At 38.9% G+C, this 24333-nt stretch overlaps 1 protein-coding gene across 16 annotated transcripts in view; it reads right to left on the bottom strand.

Moving 5' to 3' along the window:
* The window catches only part of EYA1 (EYA transcriptional coactivator and phosphatase 1), a 147486-nt gene that overhangs the window by 47077 nt on the left and 76076 nt on the right, over positions 1-24333 (bottom strand). For 7 of the 16 annotated variants that reach the window (XM_039702893.1, XM_039702894.1, XM_039702901.1 and 4 more), the window contains 5 exons: positions 22933-23002; positions 22381-22526; positions 18173-18310; positions 11140-11222; positions 10541-10727 (listed from right to left, as the gene is read on the bottom strand). In XM_039702893.1, the coding sequence (XP_039558827.1) occupies positions 10541-10727; positions 11140-11222; positions 18173-18310; positions 22381-22526; positions 22933-23002 (624 nt within the window). The remainder of the gene's footprint in view (positions 1-10540; positions 10728-11139; positions 11223-18172; positions 18311-22380; positions 22527-22932; positions 23003-24333) is intronic. The other 9 variants (XM_039702898.1, XM_039702899.1, XM_039702904.1 and 6 more) reach the window with 3 other exon arrangements.

Below are 24333 nucleotides of genomic sequence, written 5' to 3'. Positions count from 1 at the left end.
GGTATTTCCAGTATTTTTCAAAGGCCTAATAAACACTGAACATTTCCAATGAGCACCTTCAAGACAGAATACAAATCTTTAGAAACAGTATTGCATGCTAATTCTTATGCTCTAGCCACATTTATTTATAAGAATATTTACTGTTATTGAACAGGTGCAAAATGAGTGATGATTCATGTAGGAACAGCAGAGTTTTTCTGAAAACATGCAAGTTTGAAGATATTTTGCTACTCTTAACCCCCATAGACTCTATCACAGTGAATGCTTGTACATTAACAAAGCATACACTGAGCATCACTTTTCCTTCCCATTAATTTAATTAGCAGTACCATAGTCCTTAGAAATGCAAAAATACATTTTTTAAATCTCTTTTGAAAACTTCCTTTCACAGTGTGAATTTCACAAATACTTTTATTTTGTTGGTCACCATGTTTTCTTTTGTTTTTTCCTAAAAACACTACTTTAGTGAAGGCAGCTGCAATTTTTATGTTTCTTAACTTTACTGCTCAGTTAATATTAACTACTCTTTAGAGTTCAGCAGATACAAAATTTTTTGTTTGAATCTGCCTAGACCATGGCATTCCAGCTTGAACAGACAGGTATACTTCTCACACAAGGGATTCTCTCTCCTAGGAAAACATCCTGTTGAGGTCAAAGGTTAAATTAAGGAGGAGACTCTGGACATCTGTGTAGCACCACATATGCACAGTTACTCAAAATAATAACAGTTACTTGTGCTGAATGAAAGGAAAAGGTCTTGAAATTCTCATGCTCAGCCTTCAAATCTACACTTATTGAGAATTAGCACAGCTTACATATTTCACATTATATATTTACCTAAATATTTTAGACTACATCAAACAAAGCAGAACAAGTTAAGATGTAACCCAAGGTTAAGCACAGAATCTTCTGAAGACATCTGACCTATACTAAAAGAGTGATTCTCTGTGTGTCAAACAACAACAATTATCCAGCCACATCTATCTAACCCTAATAATATATATCTTTTCCTATGACAATGCACACGTCAGAATACTTGTTTAAAGTATTTAAAATTTGAATGCTGACTGCTCTTTCATCTACTGTGCTGAACCATAAAGGAAAGAAATTGTAACAAATAGTAAGAATTTTCCCAGTTAATTTTTCTGCTATACATTATTTTGATTATTAAAATATTTAATAAAAATAGAAAGAAAATTGTGCACAAAAGCCTTGAAATAAATTATAAGCTCAGAAAATAAACAGACCAGAATTTCTTCAACAGATATACTGGCTAATGATGTTCTAAATATGTACTTCAAAACTTAGATGTAATGAAAAATTGCATTTTCTATTGAATAATTTAAATTACTGCTCCTTTTGCTCTCTGACACTGTTTTTAGGAGAGTGGCTTTAGTTCTCAATTTTAGAAATTTTTCTCACAGACATGCTATGCCTAAAAGTTTCAAGTATTAAACTTGCTGGAGTAATACTAAAACAAGTAGGGAACAGGTAAGATGGAAAGAGTATAAACAAAACTCCATGACAAATAAACAAACAAAGAAACCTAAACGAGTGAGGAGACAGAGCAGAGCATGGTGGGGGCAGGGAAGTCTGTCTGTAAGAGGCATCCAGCTCTCCATCTTTGCAAACACCTTTCACTTATAAATACTTCATTCAAAATTTCAAACACAGGGCTGCAAGTTTAGGTGGGGGCTCATTTCCATTTCCCCTTCACAGGTAATCTGTCTGGATCTCACCTGACAGAAAGACTCCCAACCCTGCCTCAGGACCCCTTCTTGGGACCATTGAACTTCCATCATTCCCAAGAAAGATTTGTCTGTCCCGCTCTTATGGATCTTTCCAGGAAAATCTCTGCTGCTTGGACCTCTGTGTCATCAGAACATACAACTTCAGCATTCGTTACAGCAGCAGAAGTTTCATCTTTGAAAGTGGGGGAAAAATTATTCCCCCTATTGTATCTGCATGCATTTGAAGACTGTTCACAGATCCCCTTTGTTGTTAGATTAACCCTTCCCTGTCAATCTTCCTTGCTAGGCTCTGATTCTCATTCTCTACAAACTGGACAAAGTAATGCACAGCAAAGTCAAGCAAAGCTTGACTTCCTGAATGTTCTGCAGGCTACCCTCCCCTGCTCACCAACTGGCCAGCAAAAATTTGCATGTTCTACAGTATTTCCATAAATATTAGATTGGGCATTCCTAGATCATCCTCTGAGGAAGAAGTGACATTGAACTGGTTGATTCTCAAAGACTTGGCCAAACCTTGCACATGACTGAACAAGCAAAATTGCTAATACCTGCAGCTTCTGAGCCTGCCCAGGAGATCAGTGCTACAAACAGCGTGACAGATGGCATCAACCAGTGGGGGAAAACATGACATTGTGTGCAAGAAACTTATTCCACACATGTGAAGGAATATGAAGGAAAGCCTCTGTGTGCATGGCTGTGTCACCAGCTCAGTGTCCAATGGTCACTCTCAGGGCCTCATAAGGAAACCCAGCTAAAGAATTCAGTGTCCACCAGCCCTGAGCCTCAACAAGCCCAGCCCTGACAAATTCTGGAGAAAGAAAAACAACAGTGGCTGAGGGTACTCTGTGTGCCACTAATATCTGGAGTACTGAGAGCAGTCTGCAGGGAAAGGTAGAGCCTGGAAGAAGCTGCCAACATTCCCTGTCCCACATTTGTGCAGTTCATCATTCCTGCCTAAATGTATACCTCACACCTGCTCCTATTCAGATCACATCCCCATTTTTTGAGTTCTCATCCCCTCTCCAAAATGCCTCACAGCCCTTCTCAGCATGGTGTCATCTACATATTTAATAGGCAAACACATTCTGTTCCGTCACATAATGATTAATGAAAATGTGCTCTGGTGCTAGGCCCAAGGCAGACACTGAGGAATGCTGCTGTAGCCATCCCTCTGTTTTAACAGTGAGCACTCACTGACTTCTCTCTGGACATGATTTCCTAAACAGCTTTTTATTCTCCTGCTGTAATTCCTGCCAAACTGCCTTAGCCTAGCTTGCTTTAAAAATTGTTAAGTGAAAAGATTTAACTGCCAGCGGCATCAAAAGACTTGCTGAAGTCAATTTACATAGCCACAAATCATGTTATCACTATACTCATTACTCTATAATCATTGCTAAGACAAGATTAATTTCTTCAACTTCAGCTGACTTCATGCTACCAGACATACTTTAATACTAGCCAAGTGAAATGATGATTTTTCTAAAGCACTGAATTCAATTTTATCCTGTCCTTGAGCATCACAAACCAAAGTAAGTACAGGAGAAAACTCTGCCCTCCACATAATCATGAGCAGAGAAGAGGCTGAGGACCAGATCCATTGCCTGTCCAACACAAAAGAATGATCACCAAAGGGAGCTGGCAGCAGCCTGGCTAAATACAAGGAGTTCAGACAAAAGCTACAAGATTTGTACACATTTTACCACCCCCCTTCCCCCCAGCCAAAAAAAAAAACCCACACACACAAAAAAAAAAAACAACAAAAACCTACCAAACAAAAAAAAAAAAAAAAAAAAAACAAAAAAAAAAAAAAAAACCAAAAAAACCCCCCCAAAACAAAATAAAACCACAACAAAAAAAACCCCAAAAAACCAAACCAAACCAAACCAAACCAACAACAACAACAACAAAACAAAAAAAACACCCCAAAACAAAATAATAAAACATGCCAGCTTCCCAGAATATTACATGGGTTCAAGAGGGGTCTGAAGACATCCCTGAAAGTGAAATATTCAGGGGTGCACCACATTAGCAAGTTGGATCTGTGGGATCAAGCAAGTGGTGGCAACTACATCAGGCTGCACTGGCTGTTTCTGAGAGGTTATTGCAGTACAAGTGCATTCTGATCTGATCTCCTGGACACCCTCAGAAGGGGCTGGAGCAATTAGGAGGTGTTCTGGAGGACACCTTCCAGGTTAGCTTTGACTGGAAGGACTCCACTTGGGTGCTCTAGGATTGCTCTGCTGAGCCAAAGCTTCACATCGAAAAAGACCCTACTCAAAATTAAAATGCTAATGCAGGCACACCCTAAACACACAAACAATAGCAAGTCTGGAAATCACCTAAGACAAAAATATCTGGGATCTGGAAAGGTGCTTAGGGCAGGCAAATCTTACACAAGCCTAGCCTGTCACTGATGCTCCTGAGGTGCTTGCTGGGGGCCCCTGCAGCAGGCAGGGTATAGCCTGGTGGATCCAGCACTCTAGGCTGCCAGTGGAATGGCTCTTTGCTGCAAGACCTTCACAAATTTGTATTAATAGCAACAGTTAATACAAATTTGTATTAATAGCAATGTAGCAACAGTTATTCTTCTGCATCCATGGACATACACATCATTTTGGATCTCCCTGCTATAGCAACTCTTTGTACTTTGCTCCAGGCAGACACTACATGTTATAGCTTACTTCTGCTTCACCTTCTCCTGAACCTTGGATAAGTGTAAAAGAACCACTCTTGACTTCCACAGTCAGTCAGAAAAAAAAACATTTTAAGCCCAGATTTATAAATATCTTGTTTTCCAGGTGTGACTGGTACTCCCCTGCTTCTGACCTGGTAGCAACTCCTTTAGCATACAGTGACACCAAGCCTGACAAAAACATAACTGTGAGGAATGAAATGTGTTTACATTCTGGCTTCACTAAAATACATGAACCATACTGTATCAGACTTTCCTCTATGCATCAAGGCACCACAACACTGCAACTTGACATAAGAGTTCATGAGCTTATACTTCCCTTTATACATCACTCTGGGCAGTGTTGATGGTTTTGTCACACAGGACAATTTTCCATCACCACAAAAATAAAAACACCTTGATTGTTTATGAACAGACAGTACAGCTGCAGAGACAGCATTTGCAACACCATATTCTGTAATTCATTTCTGCTTGTTATGAAAATCCCCCCATAGTAATCACTGCATTTTCTTACTGTTGATTTTGATGTGCAGCAGTAGTGTTCAATGACAAATCTGGGGCAAACTGGCTACCCCAGAAAGCCCAAAATCAAGTGTGTCTCTAGGTAAATCCAGCTGGTATGTGTGGGTAGAGCTTTTGCTGTTGACAAAGGCATTGCAAATTTTATCAGACTTTTTTCCCTACTACACTGAAGGGTTATGCAAAAAAGAGTAAACATACATTATCAAAGTAATCATATCTCATGTCACGATGTAAATTACATGGATAAGGTGGGTCCGGGGGAGTTAGTACAGTCAAATGTCTCTACAAGTAGCTATGTACAAAAAATTTTCCATTTACATTGTGCCCAGATTAATGGCTTCCCCCTAAATCTTATACTTCATTTTGCCAGTGTTATTTCCTGTGTACCAGAACAAAAATACAAGATTCAAGTAATTTGAATATGTCAGTCTCACACTATGATTTTCTTACTTTTGCATAAGTTTCCTTTTGCATAAATACAACTAAACACAAATTCCACGAGCACCTATACAAACTCCTACTTGCATACAACTGGACCAGGATTAAACAATGCAGCAGAATCAAGTGTATTTGTGGATGTTCTTTTTTTACTTCTCCATAAAAAATAATACTGGATTAGTAGTAAGTAAAAGCACTAAGTAAATATTGCAAGAAATACAATAATGCCTGTTGGCAAGATCACAGAAGTATATCTCCAGTGCTGTTTTGACAAAATGTCAAAATCTTCACTTGAAAAACAAATTTAATGTTTGTATATTGAGAATTAAGAGCATGCTGTTATAAACTTGACAGAAACTCTCAACAGTCTGTTAAAAATAGTGGCAAAAATGACTCTATTTCAAAGCCTGGTTGAGGTTTTGATTTAGGATTGCATATTTAAAGTAATGACAAAATATCATATATAACAGTATTTATAAACTATATATGACCACAACTGACAGTGGTCCAGATTTTTCTCCAGCATTCTTTATTGAAGAAAAAAAATGAAGCAACCCATAATGGGCCAGTAGTACCTGAATCTTTTCTAGTAATTTCTTGCTTACTCATTAGTTCCGTTTTCAAACAATTCGAAATCATTGTTACTTTTAATCCCACCAAAACCAAAGATAAGCATCCCAGGAGAACAATCATTATGAGAAAAGCAAAACCAGTACTGCACTTTGCCATTCATCATTGCATCCAATTTAATTTCTGTTTTTACAGAATTTTCCCTCGTTGTATAATATATCCTCTAGATTTACTCTTCATTTATATTTATGAAAAAGAACAAACATTAGAATACCAGAAATGTACTGCAAATATAGCTGTATTTCTTTCCATATAGGAAAGAAAAGTTGTCTGTATAAACTATTTACCTTCTTTCATTTTTCTGTCTTATGAAACATGATAAGAAGAAACTGTAAAAGTGGCTTTCCCTTTTGTAATACTAAAGATAATATAGTACTCAAGGAAAAAGTTTAGTCTTTGAGAGCAAAATAGTGGCCCATGTCTGAGACCAAGTTTTGCTGACTGGCACAGCCTTTGTGAGGTTTTTAAGCTGCATTGTGAAGTATGTGAGTAATATGAAAAAAACCCAAACCTTCCAGTAATATATTAAACACACTTATTACAGAAACCAAGAAAAATGAAAGAGATTGAATCTCAAGAACAATGCAAGTCTCTCTTGTGAGAAACACTGTTTAATAAATTATAAATACATCATCATATGAAATAGAAGCATAAATTCAGCATTCCTGACTGGATGAAAAAAAAAATTGCACAAATCAAGAACTTTTTATTACCAGTTGTGATGGTGGAGTTGAAATATTGCAAGAAAAAACTATTATGTCTTGAGAAAAGGTAGCTTCTTCTATATTAACTCCTAGAAATAATGTTATGAATGTTGCACTAAGAATTTTTGAGCATCAGCGTAGGCACAGTGGATGGGGGCATAACTCCATCTCTCCAGGGTAAGTTTCAACATTGGCAAACAGCTGGAAACTAAGTAAGGAAGCATAAAAAGGACAGACATCCACCCAGCACTAATTCATCCCCAGTCTCCAGTGATCTTGTGCATCAAGAATTTCTTGTTGTCTCTGTAAATTTAATATTTGAGCTTGTCAAAGCTATGCTTGAACTGGCATAAAGTTTTTGCATCCACAACATCCTGCAGCAAAGAACTACACAGCTTAGCTACATAAAGAAATACTGCTTTTGTTCATTCTCAACCTATTTCAATGAATTTAAATATTGGAAGGGAGAACAAATATTTGCTCATTTATCTACTTCTATTCTCTTTCATAATTTTAATTCTTATTACTTCTCTTACATACTACAGCTTAGACAAAAAACTCAGCAACTTTCTGATTACATCACTAAGAAAAATACAGGCTTTTGTTCACGAGAAAATAACATTAATTTGTATATCTGATTTATGGATACAAAGACTATAAACATATGGGCAATGAATTATTTTATCCTGACTATGGTACAAGAAAGTTTCAAGTCCTAAAAGCAAAGAGAAAGAAGAAATACTGAGCATGGAAAATCTCAGGTTTTTCTGCAAGAATCCCTGCGTGCTCTGGATTGCATGGCAAAAACTTTCAAATTTAACTAGTAACTGAGGAAAATCATAAAAAGATTATTTTATATTTGGACAAGGAATTAAACATATTTAAAGTGAAATTATCTGAGATTTCTGAGTCGGCAAAACTCTACTAAAAATGTCACAAGAGCACATAATTACTTTCTCCCTTTCACATTTTTCTTACCAGACTCTTCTGTTTCACTTATTGGCCCAAATTCATAGAAACCACCTATGTCTGTCAAATTATTCTGGTGCCTCTGTAAAGTCTGAAGGCTGTTCTGTGCTTGTCCTGGCATAGTTCATAACCACACAGATTACATGGGGTTTTTTTTAATATAGAAGATGTCTAAGGATAGACAGCTGCAATTCAGCAGCTGGAGCCCATCCTACAAAATGTGATGGCTCTGCACTGCTCCCCACCATCCCTCATATGAAGCATGCCAGTTGTGGTAAAGAATCAGCAGCCTAACTTGAGCAGATGTGGCAAAACAGCCTGCAGAAATTTTACTAACTGTAACAAAAATTTGTTTATTTTGCTCTTTTGTTCTGTGTTTTGGACTCAACTATGAATTTCTTCTGTTGAATATGCCTTCCACTTGTCCCCACTCCACCAGCATTCCCTTCCTACATGTTGATCCCTCTTTTCTCTGAGCCCAGCCTTGCTTGGTCCTCCAAGGAGACTGTGTATGAGCTCAACTAAGGGTTAGCAATAAATCTCAACAAGAAAAAAAGTACAACCATTCACACTGTGCAAGGAGAAATGGCAAGCACAGCACTGGATTCACTGATGGTTCCTTCCTTCCTTCCTTTCTACTAGCATTGAAGGCAGCAGAAATTCCTTGCCTGATTTCTCCTTAGAAATCAGCACTGGCACGTCAGCCACTTTAAAGTGCTTTCATACCACTGGAGAGGCTTTGGCATCAGTTGGTAAACTGAAGTGTTCACCTCTCTCCAGGCAATACAGAAGGAACCTCAATGGGCTTGATCCCAATATAACTGCATAAAGAAAAAAAATCTGCATAAAGAAAAATGGAGAAATTTGGCCCTATACCTTCTGCTGATTGCAACCACATTGATGGAGATGACTTTCATCAGCTCCTTCTAATAGAGTGGTCTTAGAGACCAGGTACTTTCCTAAATGTGCCCCTGCCTCTGGTAGAGGCAGCCAGCCCATGGTAACCCCATAGCTACATTAAGAGTTGTTATTTGAAAACTGCTGGAAGGAACATTTTCAGAACTGTTAAATCAGTAACAATAATATCTTGGGAAAAGAAATGGAAGCCCCATCAGTGTCAGAGGAGGTGTGTACACGTCTGAGAAAGGGCTAAGCAAGCAGTGGTAGGGCATGCATGGATGCACAGCTTTCAATACATGAAATAAAAAACTAGAAGAAGGATTAGATGCAGAACTCATCCACGAGAAAGCTCACCAAATTCTTTCAAATTTTTAGACAAAACTGTCATAACAAGAATATGGAAGATGTGAGGGAGAAAATAAAGACTTCTTAAAAAGGAACTGAGAAAAGTTCTGCTCAGGCTTATAAAGAACAGAAAACTATTTAAATAGGAGGACGGTCTTTAAGTCACTAAGTTTGAGTGGGGGAAAAATATACCTCCTCTCTTCATATGCACATTTACTGTAGGTTTTAGGAAGTAAATACCATAGTAAAGATCAATGACTTTAGAGAAATACATGCGAAGACTTTGCAAACAGATCAAGACACAGATGATACAATGATTCAATTTTAGTATCTTGAAAACAGCTAAAATCTGATCACCATAGGGTTCTGGGCTAAAAGGAACTTAACTGCTTCCAACTTAAAAAGAAAAGCAAACAAAATCACAAGAAAACAAAAGCAAAACCTTTTTTAGAAGTGAAAAGCAGGATAATTTTGCAGACATCAATATGCATCCATACCTAAATACCACAGACCCCAATAAGCACTCATATATTTAGAAAGCTTCCTTTCTCCAATACAGTGCACACACATGACCTCATGTATATAAATGAACACACCAGCTGTATTTTCTTCCCTACTTGCAGCAAATGTCTCAAAAAAGACAACACCACATAACATTTTCTCCAGGTGCACACTCATGCAGAAAAGCAACAGAGGCTTAGCAAATTATAGTAAAATTCAGCATTGCACATAGAAGATCAGTTCCATCAAGTGCTTCAAGAGAACTAAAATCAACCTCATCCCAAAGAAGTCCAAAACAGAATCACCTGATTCCACTGCCAAATCATAACTGCTTCTTCCTGCATTACTAAGAAACACATCTGCAACCTTGGACGTTGTCTCTGACAGACTTCATACTTCTGCCATCTACTAATGACTGACATGCTTGATCTGTTAAAAAGATGTATTTTAACTTTTTTTTTAATAATGAGAAAAGTATTTCTCACCCCTCATTTTCAAAAACAGCTGGAGCAGTTTGGTATAAATGTTCAAAAAATATCTCAACTAGTAAAGGACTGCCAAATTCTACCAAGAAAGGTAAAATGACTGGGAAAAAGAATAAGCCACTGAAAATCTTTTCTTAAAATGGAAACACTTGTGCAATTTCAACTCTCCATTGCAAGCATTATTATGTCCTCTGAAATAAAGAACTCAAAAGGTTCTTTCAAGTAGACAGTTGGGTTATGGTTTGAAGGCCTCTTGATTTCAGTTTTATTTAAGAAAAATCAAAGGGGTTTATCTTAATGAATACAGAGCTTAAAAGCACCAGGTTCTTGTTTACGTTAAAGACTTATACATACCCTTCAATTTTTAACACACTTTACAAATAAATACAAATAACTTGTATTCTAGATAAGCTTTAAAACTGTTACTGATCCTCTTTTTTTATTTAGTCTATTTTCTGATAAAATCTGTCCAAGATATGCCACAGGCTCAGGATCAAGAAATAATAATAAAAAAAATCAACAGCTACACAAAAAAATCCAATTCAATCCCCTTTCAACTTACAAAAATGTGCCTCATAGGGACCATAAAATCCATGTAATTACCTGCTGCAGGATCTGTAACTGCTTGACTGGTGATGCCAGATGGTGGTTCTTGAAGCTGGTATGTTGCATTTGTGGAGGGTGTCGTAGGGCTGGTGTTGCTGTTTGTCATGTAATGTGAAGGGTATGGTGAGCTATTATAATACTGTGCATACTGGCCCTGGCCAAAACTGGGATAAGAGGGATATTCCTGCAAGACAAAAAAGCAGCTAAGTAGTCCATCAAAGTTTTGCTACTTTTTAGTATAAATTCCAAAATATAACTACAAACACATGTCAGACTTCAAGCACGTATGCTTCCTGTACTGGATGCTGTAGGACCTAAAACTGTGAGGCAGTAAAACAAAATCTAAATTACACATAATTTAGTATGTCTTCTCATACAAGCAGTTTATTAGACACACTGCTGAAGATGTGTGAATAAGAACATCAACCTCTGACAATTAGTTCTAAGATGACAGATTGAAGAAAAACATTTATAGACTTTAGTTTAACTTGAAAGATGACAATTTCTTTCAACAAGCTATTTAAGAGCTACATTTTTGCAGTGGATGAGAATTCTAAGTTTGCCAAAGTCTGCCGAACTCCTATTTACAAATTTACCTGCTGTGAACTATTAAATCCAGTAGAATTTGTGAGTGAATTATTTCCTGCATATATTCCTGATGATGTTGTAAAACTGCTGCCTGAAATGAAAGGAAAAATGATGTGAATTACTAAAACAAACTATTGGAAAATAACTTCTATCACACAATTATATCATAACATTATGGCATATTTGTAATATTTCCCATATGTTGACTGATTCAGCTCTGTAACATGTTAATACTTAGAAAGTGATAATTCATAGTTCTTACACTCTGTGTTTCATTATTACAATAAAAAAATCCCCTTGAAATTTAGATTGGAATTTTGGACCCACCTCAGGTGTGATTGAAAATTCGGCTATTGCACCCCACTGAATAACACCCAGCACTGTGGAAGTAATGAGGGTTTCTGTACTTCTTTTTTTCAATATTTTCTTTTTTGTTTTGTTGAACAATAAGGGCAAGCCTTGTCCTGAGAGACAGCATCTCCCCTTACAAAATCCTGGTGGCTCTGTTTCTCCTGCCACTTAACTATTGGAAAATAACTTCTATCACACAATTATATCATAACATTATGGCATATTTGTAATATTTCCCATATGTTGACTGATTCAGCTCTGTAACATGTTAATACTTAGAAAGTGATAATTCATAGTTCTTACACTCTGTGTTTCATTATTACAATAAAAAAATCCCCTTGAAATTTAGATTGGAATTTTGGACCCACCTCAGGTGTGACTGAAAATTCGGCTATTGCACCCCACTGAATAACACCCAGCACTGTGGAAGTAATGAGGGTTTCTGTACTTCTTTTTTTCAATATTTTCTTTTTTGTTTTGTTGAACAATAAGGGCAAGCCTTGTCCCAAGAGACAGCATCTCCCCTTACGAAATCCTGGTGGCTCTGTTGAGAACTGTGTCCTCTCCCCTCCCTGAGCCTCAGCCCCTCACAGGAGCAGCAAAAGCTGCAACTCCCTGCTCCAAACAGCTCAGTCTGACTGCAAAGCCATTAGGACTCACTAATCGATCAGAGACAGCCTTGGGCTGCAAACCCTTCCTCTTTTGACAGAGTGTACTGGGGATGACACAAGAGAAAAAAAAGTACCTCTCTAAAAAGGGAGACCCAAGATGGAATTTAGCCCAGAGACTGAATTACTGCCTTCATCTCCCTCCTCCAGCTTTCACAAGCCACCAAAAATAGACAGATGGGGCTCTCGTTTAATACCCAACCTGAGAAGCTGTTCCACTAAAAGGGCAGCAACCCCCTTTCAGCTGTCTTGCCCTCACTGGCTGTAACCCAGGAGTGACACAGCCACCAGCTGAGACATATGGATGCACAGGGTGAAGCTGCATAAGCCACCACAAAGTCTGTAATGAGGCAACCTATTGAACTCATCCAGCAGGAGAGCACCAGTCAGCACAGTGTATTAAAGTGCACAGGTTATTTACAGCCTCCCTCACCACCAAAATCTGCCCCAGTGCAAAGATATACAGAGACCTTGGGAGTAAAACTTGCAGGTGAGCAAAGGAGACAAGGAAGGATGAAAACAGGGAGTCAGGCATAAAGACGCACCAATCCCCTGACGTACCCAACACAACTCAGTTAACAACCAAATCCAAAAAGAGGTTACTCATTGGGAGAAGCAACATTTCTTGCAAATCCAAAGAGGACAGAATGCAGGCAGGGGTCCATACTTACTGCAGCCCATGAAGGACATTTGTGAGCTATTTGCTTTTCTTAAACAAAAAGCCACCAGACCAACATGTATCGTAACTATGAGAAGTCAGAAGGAAAAATATTTAGATGTTTTGACTGCAAAAATTACTAAAATCACATACAAGTTAATTCTCAAAGAAGTAGATGAGAAGTCCAACAGCAGTGGGAGTAAAGGATGAAGCTTAAACTTAATGTATGAAATTACTATAAACATTTATTTTCTGTCTTCTATTAGTGCAAAATCTCTGATTGTTGATAGATGCTACTAATCCTGTGAACTAAAATCAGATTACTTCAGCAGAAGAGTTGACATCCAAGTTTAGCAGATAGTACCGATAAACAGTACTAATGAGAAAAACATGTTTTAAATTTAATTTAAAATTGGAAAACAGATATTTTTTTTTTATTGTGACAAACACGAAAGCCAAAATACAGCTTAAAAATATTTTAAATTGCAAAACTTTGAAATAACATTTTATTTCTAATAATGCTCTGGCTGGAAAAACATAAGTCACTGTGTCTCTTCTTATTTCTATGGGGTTTTTTGAAGATGCAGTAATACATTCAAACACAGGTTTTAAATGTGCACAGTTTGAGCCACTCTAAAGAGATATAAAAGGCCTCTCATAAGTAAAAAAAACCCCAGACTTTGTTTGAGGAATACATTATCTTTCTTCAAAAAGTCTGGAAAATAATTTGCAAGAGCAAATGAGAAAAGTAATTACATGCCAGCCAGCATCTCTCCCTCCCAGACAAAGACACACACACACTAACATGCAGATCTCTCTTTCATCTCATGGTCAGCACTGGCTTCTATGGAGGAGGGGTAAGGGTCTCCTAGACCGTAACAAACATGAAGCAGGTTTCTTAGAAACAGCTCTGTGGGCCACCCAGAACTACAGGCCTTAAGTTGTTTTTAAAATACTCATGACTTTGCAAATTGTTTCTTAAATATTCAGCCATAACATGGCATAGAGCCGCTATCGTGCCTTAGCAGAACAAACACAAAAATAAGAATCACTACAAAACATGCAAGATTTACTGCCCTAAGTTGGCTGGCTACATAGCTTTAAAATGTGATAAAAGCTGTAAATTGCAGGTCAAAGGTCTATTTTGCAAAGAGCTCTGACCCACATTAAAGCTGGGAATCCCAGCCAGTGTCGGAAGGTGGCCGGACCCTGCTGGGAGTAGGGCGCGCTCCAGGTGCGGGGCGCGCCCTGTGCCGCCTCAGGCACGGGATAAGGTCCTCCCCCGTGTATTGGCCACAGAAACCCATTTGCTTTCCTAGCTCAGTCGCCTTGCCATGGGCTATGTCTATCATCAGGGTACAATGTATGTGGCAGAAGTTTAGTGCAGCTCTCCTGGGAAAGCCTTAGACAGCCAGATGGGCTATTTAAGCTCAAGGTTTCTTCCGTTTGCTTACAGTGTTTAAAAATCCTTGGCAAACTCCCCTTTGTTGTCCTAGTAACTGCTTAGCCATCCAGCACAATATTTTTATATTGTATAATAATAACCAAATACCTTAACGTTTACTTTTTTACAGTTGAATTCCCAAACCAATGGGATAGTTATTCTCTATCATCACAGCCTCAGTAACTAAAACAATGCTAGTGCTCATTGCAGGTCTAGCACCCTTCCAGTGGTAGGGTCCTCGGATGGAGGGTACAAGCCCTTTTATGGGTTTGTACCCATATACAAAAAGCATTGTACCAATGCTTTTTATCACAATCAAAGGAGACCCAAATAAGACATTTGCAAATGGAGTTCTTTCCTTGCTGTTTCCTCCAGCCCTTCTCCACTCCATTTATCCTCACTGTGCAATCCTTATAAATCTGCCAATATAGGAACAAGGGCCCATTCCCACAGCCATTAGTCATGTAAGTGGTCTTTCAACATCTATGAAGCAACTTATATGAAAAACAGCTTAAGGAACACACTCGTTAAATAAAGGAAGGGGGAGGGGGGAGAGGGGAGTGGGGAGATGGGTCGCAGAACCGCCTGAGTCCTCTTCTCACCCTCTCCCCTATGCCCACTTCCTTACTGAGGTTATAAATTTGTGACAAACAAAAATACAATTACCAGAATAAACTTAGCAAGGAGTCAGTCACAGGCAACAATTCTCCTTATAATTTTCATAAGTTGGCAGCCTCTTGCCCCACTATTGTTCAGTGACTAATGACGCTGTAATTTTAGCAGGGTCAGGAAAAGCACTGGGTTTAATTGGCTGCACACGCACCGCGAGGCAGCGTCCCTACATTGCAGGCAGACATTCATCCCAGGGAGAGGAACCAGAATTAACTCCAAAGCTTTGGAGCACGAGGTAACCCCAGTCAGGGAACACGAGCAGGACAACTGCAAGGCCACTAGGAAATCCCCTTTGCCGCAGGCAGGAATGCCAGCAGGGCCCCGAGCCGCTGTCATGTAACGCTCGGTTGCGGAGTAGGTTGTGGGATCCATTATCTCCATTTAGCAGCTCAGCAGCTGCACGCAGGAGATGAAGAACAGTTATTGCAGGCTATGACAAGGCTGAGGCTGCAGCCTGCCCATATACTGCTAGAGGGAAAAGGGAGAATAAACTCATTTTCCTCTCTGGAGGTTTCTGCACAAACAACTGAACAGCAGCAGCAGTAACCCCGCCTTCTGTCATGAGAATCAATTTTGTCCTTAAATAATAGTTTAAATTATGAATAAGTTCTCCTTCCAAAATTAAATCAGGAAAGAGAAACAAATGTTCCTGTTTACTTTTAACAGCTGTCCAATCAAAAGGAAGAATTAGGTCAATTTAGAGTTGTTTCAAATACACAAGTTTACTTAATGAAAATATTACAAAGACATATATTCTCATGTGCAGTACAGACATATATTGTCAAACATTTAACTGCAAGAAAGACCTGTTCAGAAATATGATTTTTTTTTACTTAGCAACTAACAACTCCACCAGTCCTTTCATTTGAAATATTCTCCTTATTTCCAATCTGATGGTCTCCAAGGTTTCTGTAGAACACCAGTCCTCCCCTCACCCACACATTGTGCTGTTTATGAGCACAGCAGAAAGGACATACACACCACAGGGATGCTCCAAGTCTGACCTGTGTCTCTTCTGCTCAAGCCAGACCATCAGTGATCCACTGACTTCCACAGGTGGGCAGCTCTCAGCCCAAGCACAGCACAGCTAGAGAACAGGGCTAAGACCCCCCTCCCCACTAAGCCCTGTGGACAATTCCATCATTAAATCAATGCTTCTGATCCTTTTGCTATTAGAGCTTCACAACTGGGACATCTTTAACATATTTCTTTTTGCAGAATATTTTAAGATCCTTGCCTCTCAAAGTATACAGATGAAGTGCTTTTCAAGATGTTACTGTTCCATCTCTTGACAACTGCCACCCTTTGCTGAGCTTGAAAAATCTGATCTTATACAAATTTTGCATATAGCAAAGAAAAAAAAAGCAATACCCTTTATGGCAGACTCTATGCAGTCTATTGACAGAGTCCTAGCTTTGCACTACTAATGCCAGAATTCATATTACTTACAGCTTTCACTTAAAAATTTCCAAGCACTCTCTACATTACCCTTTGCTGCTCCCTCTTCCCTCCCTCTATTGAATGAGTTTCCCATAGACATCTGCAAAACTATTTCCCTGTCCTCCCTAAAATCCCTTTTTATTGACATCCCTCTGCTCGAGATCTTTCAAAAAACACCTTTAGAGCTGTTAGATAACCAGTATGGGGTGCCAACTGTTTATTATACATAAACAGTGTCAGCTTTAGTGTTTCATTAGGCTCTTCTAGTCTGTGTGTTTAATTTTAGCCTCCAACTTCTATGGACTTTATTTTTATTTCCCTGTAGAAGTTAACACAACAGGATCCCAGTATATGACTGTGGCATGAAAGAACTACTGCAATAGAAATTATAGGCAGCACCGACATGATTTTTCAATCACACTATTTCCTAGCAACTGTGAATTATCACTTCCTTAAAAGCTGAAATGTTGACTCAGAAGTTCATTTTAGCTGCTGCTGGCAAGCATTTTGAGCTTTCTCCTACAGAGAGGCAGGATTTTTGGAGGGGGGAAGGTGGAAGTAGGTGTGGAGGTGTGTTTGTTTGAGTTCTTTTGTGTAGCTGCCTGCAGAAAGCAAAACCAGTAACCTTGTTTGGTTATATTTACTCTGATGAGGAGAAGATCATCACTATTCACCATCTAGATGAAAATCCATGTGCTACTCTGGTCCTGTCCCTCTTGCTTGTCAGAGCACGCCATAAATCAGCAATATTTGAGATGTCAGAGGGTCACTTTGGCCCTATGGAGCTACTCAACACACAGTTCAAAAGGAGATTAAAAAAAATGCACCAAAAACATCTTTCTTGTGTCTGAGCAAAGGACTGGATCATTATATCCTTAAAGCTGTGGAATAAAAGCAAAATCTTATTCACTTAGTCTCTGAAAGCATGTCTGCCTCAAGACATTTCATGGAGTGTTTACTTGGTGGCACACAGTTTAGACTGAGCTTGATAATATACAAAGGTGCTAAACTTATAAAAAATGTGGTCCATTTCTGTGATTGATGACTTATTTCAACAAGTCCAAAATCTGCAACACACCTGGTATTTACTGCCAAATTCAGGGTGAAAAGGCCTGCAGCAAACATCCCAAATTAACTATTTCTGCTAAACAAAGTTTTTTTTAAAACATCCATTAAGTGGTGAACAATCCAGAACCAGGCACACCCAGTGACTTCTCAATACAGAAGAAGAAAAGGAATTGGGAGAACAAGGTGGAAAGACATTAAATAAACTAAAGAGGCAAGTACAGCTACAAAATATAATTGATAATAATAGCCTGCACATACAAAGACTTACAGCTTTTAAATAGACTTCAAAGAAACAGACTTCAATCATTATTTAGCTACCTCCACAGCTGCAGTAGGTATTTTTATCTTCTTCTCCCTCCTCAAACATGCTCAGGTGTCAAATTATATTTGGCACTTCCTAAATTCATAATCCTGTCACGTTTTACAGCACTAGCTTTGTCTCATTCACTGTTTGCTAAACTATTGCTATTCAGAGATGCATTTTTTTACTGTAACAACACTACAATATTTCAATGTTTAAAATTTAATGAAGCAAGGGGTCTTCTAAACTGCTGATAGCTGGCCTGTTGCTCTCTCAGCAAAGGCAATCATCATTTCATCTCCAACTGCAATAAAATCAGAGTTAAGTGCTCAAGCAAGTATTCATTTTTATTCTAGGAATATAACAAAATAAGGAAGAAAAAAAATCCCACCATAGCATTAGCTATATCTAATTAATGGTAACATCTGTTTATACAGACCTTGCATCTGGTAGCTATAGGGAGCCTGTCCAGGTTGAGGTGTGCTAAAGCTGGCACCGTAGCTGAGAAATCCTGTCTGTCCAGGTGACTGGGACTGTGCCAATCCACCTTCTGTCTTGATGCCTGCCCACAATGCACCTAAATCAGTTAGTGACAGCAAATCTATTTGTTCATATTCAAACAGGGATGGAAAATAAAATCACTTAATTAACAACAATATTAACATATACCTACTATTGCCTGAGAGAAAAAATACTGAGAGCATGCACAAATTAATGGGGTAAGGGCAGTCTAAGAGCACACTGAAAACTGAAGTTCACCAGAGAGAGGTTAAATTCAAAACTGTGTTTCCAATAACTGCAAAAGAAATTTATACATGAACAGGAAGTTGCATTATTCCCTTTTTCCTTTCCTGCCAGAGGCAAACTTTTCCATATATTCATGACATTAGACAGAGGTAGATTAGCAACTTTATATGATTTTAATGAAGCATAGCATAGCCAAGCTCTCCTGCCATCTACCCATTGATGACATAAATGAAAATTACATTGTGTATTATTCCTACATGAAAATCACACAGCTCCAAGAATGGTTTTTTAAGAATTAGAAGTGGATAAAGAGAACTGGCAGTATTAAGTGCAATGATGATTTTTCAAAGGTAATTAAACATTAATTCAGTTCTTAACAAATAAGCACCTAAGAGACAGGAACTGTTTCTAAAGCAATCTCCTCAACTGGGAAAAACATAGCAGAGTCATTAATCTACACTGGCAGAGAAATCCATTACACACCACATTACTCTCTCATTTCTAAATTTAGTTATAAAATAATCCAAAGTCAGATCAGTGAATGACTTGCTGCCCAGTTTCAGTGATTCTTTTCTCAATTTGTAAGGCAATGAGCAAGTAAATATCAGCAAGCAAAATACTGAGGAAATGCACACAATTCAGCCTCTGTCTCTTAGTTTTAATTATAAGGTTGTCCTAACATGAACTACCATTTAAAAATAATTATAGCCAAAGTAATGGAAAAGTGATACAATATTCTTAGGTTTCACTGTGGCATTCAGTGATAACTCATTGTTCAGAAACCAACAATATTTGAACTGAATTTACTAAGTGTGAATTAGTAACATTCCTTTGAAAATTACTGTTAATCTAAGTTCATTTCCTGGTTGGATTTTGCTCTAGACAATATTCAACAATGTTTCAAGGTAGGAGTGGGCTCAGAAATTATTGTGTTGGCAAAACTTCAATACCTCCCTGTATATACAAATGGCAGCATATTTTCTACCATCTAACTAATTATTTTTCAACTGTTGTCATTAATTAACCTCAATTCCTTCTGCCAGACCTTCTAACTGCTGAGCTAAACGTGTTTGCTTGTTTTTCCCTGATGCTTACTTGATTCTTCTGTTTCCTGTTACAATTAAGCAGTTCGAATGGCAAATCTTGACACCTCATTTCCAAGGGGAAACTCCTGCAGTGGATGGCTTGGTATCAACAATCCCTATTTGCTGTCTGTTTAAGGACTTCTGAAATGCTGATTAAATATGGCTTAGAGAAAGTTTAACTAAATCAAGCATTAAATTTCTAGTCTAAATTTCCCTTAGCAGCCTGATCCAACTCTCCATCTCAGGCAGAGCAGGAGATGATCAAAAGCAGCAGTAGGAGGATGCCACTTGAGTGAAGACAACTTGGCACTGACATGCCCTTTTACAAACCTCCATGCTATGAAGAGCCTTTCATCTCCTGGGACTTACTCTCACACTTGCTCTCATCCCCAAAGCCTTCACTCATCAAACCTTGGTGCTCCCTTCTCCCAAGTCTAATGTACTCAAGGAAGTGGGAAGGGACAGTGACACAAGAGGACTGCCAGGATCTGGAGGGTAAAGAAGTTGGAAAGCAAAGCCTTTGCTAGATGCTGGTGCTGGAGCAAGGAGGAGGAAAGAGCTTCAGGAAATTCTCCAGCCTCCTCAGGGGCTTTGCAGATGAAGCAGAGCCAGGAGCCCCAGGGCAGCAGCTGTCAGTGGCATTCCCCTCCACCCCCCTTCCTGCCTGCATGGCTGCATGGCTGTGGAGGTGGGGAACTGGAAAAATGAAGAGGCTAGAGGTACAGTTGAGACAGCACCTTCCCAAACTCTACTCTAGAGAGAGTACTCTACTCTACCTGAGGCAGGCTGATACAAAAACTCACAAACACTCTTTCTTCTAGTAGACCCAGAGTAAAGAAACAAAAAGAAAGAGGCCACAACTCAGTTTTTTTTCCTTTCAAAAAGGCATAAGTCTTCTCCCTTTATACTGCTGTAAGATTTCTGTCTGGATAAAAGAAAGGCAAGACAGAGGGTACATGGGGTCTAAACTGCAGATCAAAGAGTAGAATTTTGGCTCTAAGCAAGGCTTCAGCTTGTGCCTATTGCAAATGAGTGTCCTAATGCTTCCCAATTTCATTTGGGAGCATAGATTATATGGCATGCCTTAAATATGCAAAAAAAATAAGTTAAGTCCTAAAACTTTTTAATAGTTATTTGCTTTTAAATATTACTCCTGTAAAGTACATCAGCAATGAGCACCTTAGCACCAGCCACAAGGCACAAATCTGAAAACTACAAAACATACAAAAATTCTCTTGGCTCAGGAGCTGAGGATTTCAGTGGTCATAAGTAGCTCTGCAATGTAAAACATTGCAAATTTATCTGAAGTCCTAGGCATGGGGGATGGACTAGGCAAAAAACCAAACCAAAACAAAAGAGCAGGCAAGCATGTTAACCCCCACAAGCAGTTGCCAAGTAAAGCAACTCTCAATTACAGCTCCGACGACAGTGAGACAGCTAAACTCAAGCAGTGAAATCAAGGCCTGGCTGAAGTCAGTGGGAATTTTAGAACTGACTTCAGTGAGGTCAGGATTTAATCCAGAGGAACCAAGCAAAAAACAAAAAAGTCACTGTTTGGGCTGCCCAAGCCTAGCAGTCAGCCAAGTATAAACATGAGGTGTCCACAGGAGAAACAGGTCAACAAAAGAAGGGTGGGGAAAAGGGTTGTCTGTTATCATCCCCCTGATCCAGATGGAATTAGCAGATGAACTCTCATCAACAGGAGCTCTTGTGTGTGTGTGTGTGTGTGTGTGTGTGTCCAAGACACCCCATCTCATAGTGTAAGTTTAAAATATGTGCATTTGAACTGAAACTGAAATATCCAATATATACTTAGAAACCTATTTTAAAGTAAAAGGGAAAATAATGTATTTCTTTTGCCTAGTGTTCACTATAATCTGCCATAGGGTATACTTGAGATCCAGTGGATTTTCAGCTTACAGACTTCAAGATGAGAGATTCACCAGTTTTGCACTTCAAATCTTTAATACCTTTAAAGTGGACAGCTTATATGGCGAGTGCTGTTCTTTTGGTATAAAACTTACATTATCTGAATGGATTTTTACAACATATACTGCTCAAAGCATGTGGATTGTATATTTTTAATATATTCCCTCAGAGGAATATAAGACTTATTTTCTAATAATGCATCCTTGCTGCTGCACTGCTATGTGGTCTGCCAGCAGACAGTCTGGCAGGAAAATGGTCTCACCCATGGCAGCTTGTTTTTAAATTAAATTTTTTGGGAAATATTTGCTACTTAGTACTATCTCCTTCATCAGGCAGACAGAGCTTTAGCTCAATTTACCTCAATTTTCACCTCCAGGGATTTTGAAAACATTGGAAAAAAGGTTTTTTTGATGGAGGCACTTTTGAATCAGTATTTTTTGCCTTCTGAAAATCAGCACAGCCTTGCAGAGTCATCTGGGTTCTAGTAATCTGTACCAGCTGAAATTCGGACTTTTACATCCCAATGTAACCTCACACACTGCTGGGGAGCAGAGCCCTGAGCAAGTCGCCAGGGGCTGGGTCTGTGCCGTGGAAACCCTGAGATCTCCTTTCCCATTTCACTGCTGTATTTTTGATGTCACCAACAAGAAGCTAATGATGAGCCTCTCCTCACAACCCCAATATGGGCTTATTTTCTTGAGTACCTTTTTAACTCCTTAATACATAAATTAAACATCACTCATTCCAAGGTGAGAAAATTAACAGCCCTCCACAAGAAATGCTCTAGAGCACAGCTGCCCCACTAAGCACCCACCGAAGGGTCACACAGGCTTGATCTAAAAGACATTTACCTCAGGAATAAAAGGTCCCAGCTGGGATTTCTTACCATAGGAAGGGATTCCGTAGGGCTGGCCGGGCTGGGGGTAAGTGGCATAGGCTGTAGCTTGCTGCATTCCCGCTGTAAACTGGGTCTGCCCATAGGCAGCCATCGCTTGTGAAGACGGGGTAGGGAGGATATGTGGGTAGGGTCTGCTATTGATTACAAGTGACAGAAAATAGGACAGACACTCCATTAGACAGACATGCATGTACTTATTTTTAGCCTTATTATAATCCTGCTGCTTCATTAACACATAATCATACGCTGTGCTAGACAATGAAAACTTTAAGAGACAAAATAAGAAAGAAATAATAAGAATAATAGAATAATAAAAAAACAATAAAAAATCAATAATAAAAGAATAAGTGAAATATGAACTTTACAAATATTTTTCAAATACATTCTTAGCATTTAATTATTTTTTTTCCTTAGAGGCTGCTGCAGTTTAAATTATGGCTTAACAGATGGACTCAATTATTACTTTAAATGAGGTTAAAATCTGCCTATTCCAGTTATTATTATTACTACTACTATTATTATTTTAAAAAGATATCATACTTGGAAGGGTAAATCTGTGGTGGGGAGAACTGGTGTGTTTGTCTTGGGCTGAAACCACTGCTTCCAATTGCTGCACCAAGGAGAAAAGAAAGCATACAGAAGTGTAAATACACACACCAAAGATAAATATTATTTTTCCTAATAGAATTTCAGAGAATTAACAAGACTTTAATTAAATTCAAATATCATTGATACCTTAGATAGAAAATAATATTTTATGAGGAACTATACAGGAATGCTTAACATTAAAATCTTGATTGCAAATCTGAAATACTAAATTGCCCCTTTGTACAATTCCTGAGCCATAGTTTATTCTTTGGTTGCACACAGGCAACACTTTCAATGCAAACAACCTATTTCCTAATGGAAACATTTCCCTTCATATTTTCAAAGGATTGCTGATATCTCAAGTGCAACATTTTATTAACTTTTAGAATTTTTAAGACCTACATTTTATGAAGGAGCTTTATGCGTGCCTCGATTGAAAACACATGGCCCGCTTCAGAGCACGTGCCTCTTTTAAAAAAAAATGATTCCTATTACAGACTATGTATTACCTTATTACACTTCTATTTTCTTCCACCTTATCTGCTGTCTAAAATGCTTTCAGCCCTTCAAATCAGTATTGCAGAGGGCTGTCCAAGGTGCAGATGCTGTCAGTGGAACAGGTAAGTACAGGAGGCTGCACCGCGAGCCGCTCCGCGAGCAGCCCCAGCACAGCTCCCTCCTGTCAGCATCTCCAGGTGCTGCCCAGAGCGTGGCAGCTCTGCTGGCCTCCCCTGCTTAGGACCACATTTCTGGGAGCCCTTCCCTCTCTGGTTGCTCTCTGGGTGCCACTTCTCCTCTAGGTCCCCAGGGTGAGCTTGGGAGCCTTTGCCACCAAAGGGTCAGCAGCAGGTTATGAGACTACTGTAAGATCAGACAGCCCGAGAAACAACTGGCCTTATTGCGGAGTGCTTGGAAATAAACAAGGCACACATAATTACCCCTCACCAGCTACCCCCTTCCTGGCCAGCTACAGGGCAAATCCATCATCTTTACACTCTGGGAGGGAAGCAGGGAGTCTCTTTCTGTGCCTTCTACATCCAATAATTTTTCTTTGCTGTGGCCTGTGAGGCTGCAGACATGCCAAGTGTTACACTCGAACCTTTACTCAGATCACCACAGATGTATGTAGGTAGCTACAATTAGGTACACACTGTATTTTCTTCTTTCAGAGAATTAAAATACCTTAGAAACCTTTCTTTGGGCTTTCAGGCTTGATGCTTTCAAACTCAATAGCCTGTACAGAAAATGAAGGCTGTGACAAGACTTGGAAAGGGCTTGTCAGACCAGGAGTCTGACTGGTTGTGAGATGTCAAATTTTGCTACTACTGAAGTGTAATCCCACAATATTAGATC

Source organism: Passer montanus, unplaced genomic scaffold (assembly GCF_014805655.1).
Source record: "Passer montanus isolate IOZ18808 unplaced genomic scaffold, ASM1480565v1 scaffold16, whole genome shotgun sequence".
NCBI lineage: Eukaryota > Metazoa > Chordata > Aves > Passeriformes > Passeridae > Passer > Passer montanus.
Note: the sequence above shows the minus strand (reverse complement) of the source record. Positions and strands in the feature narration are given on the sequence as shown.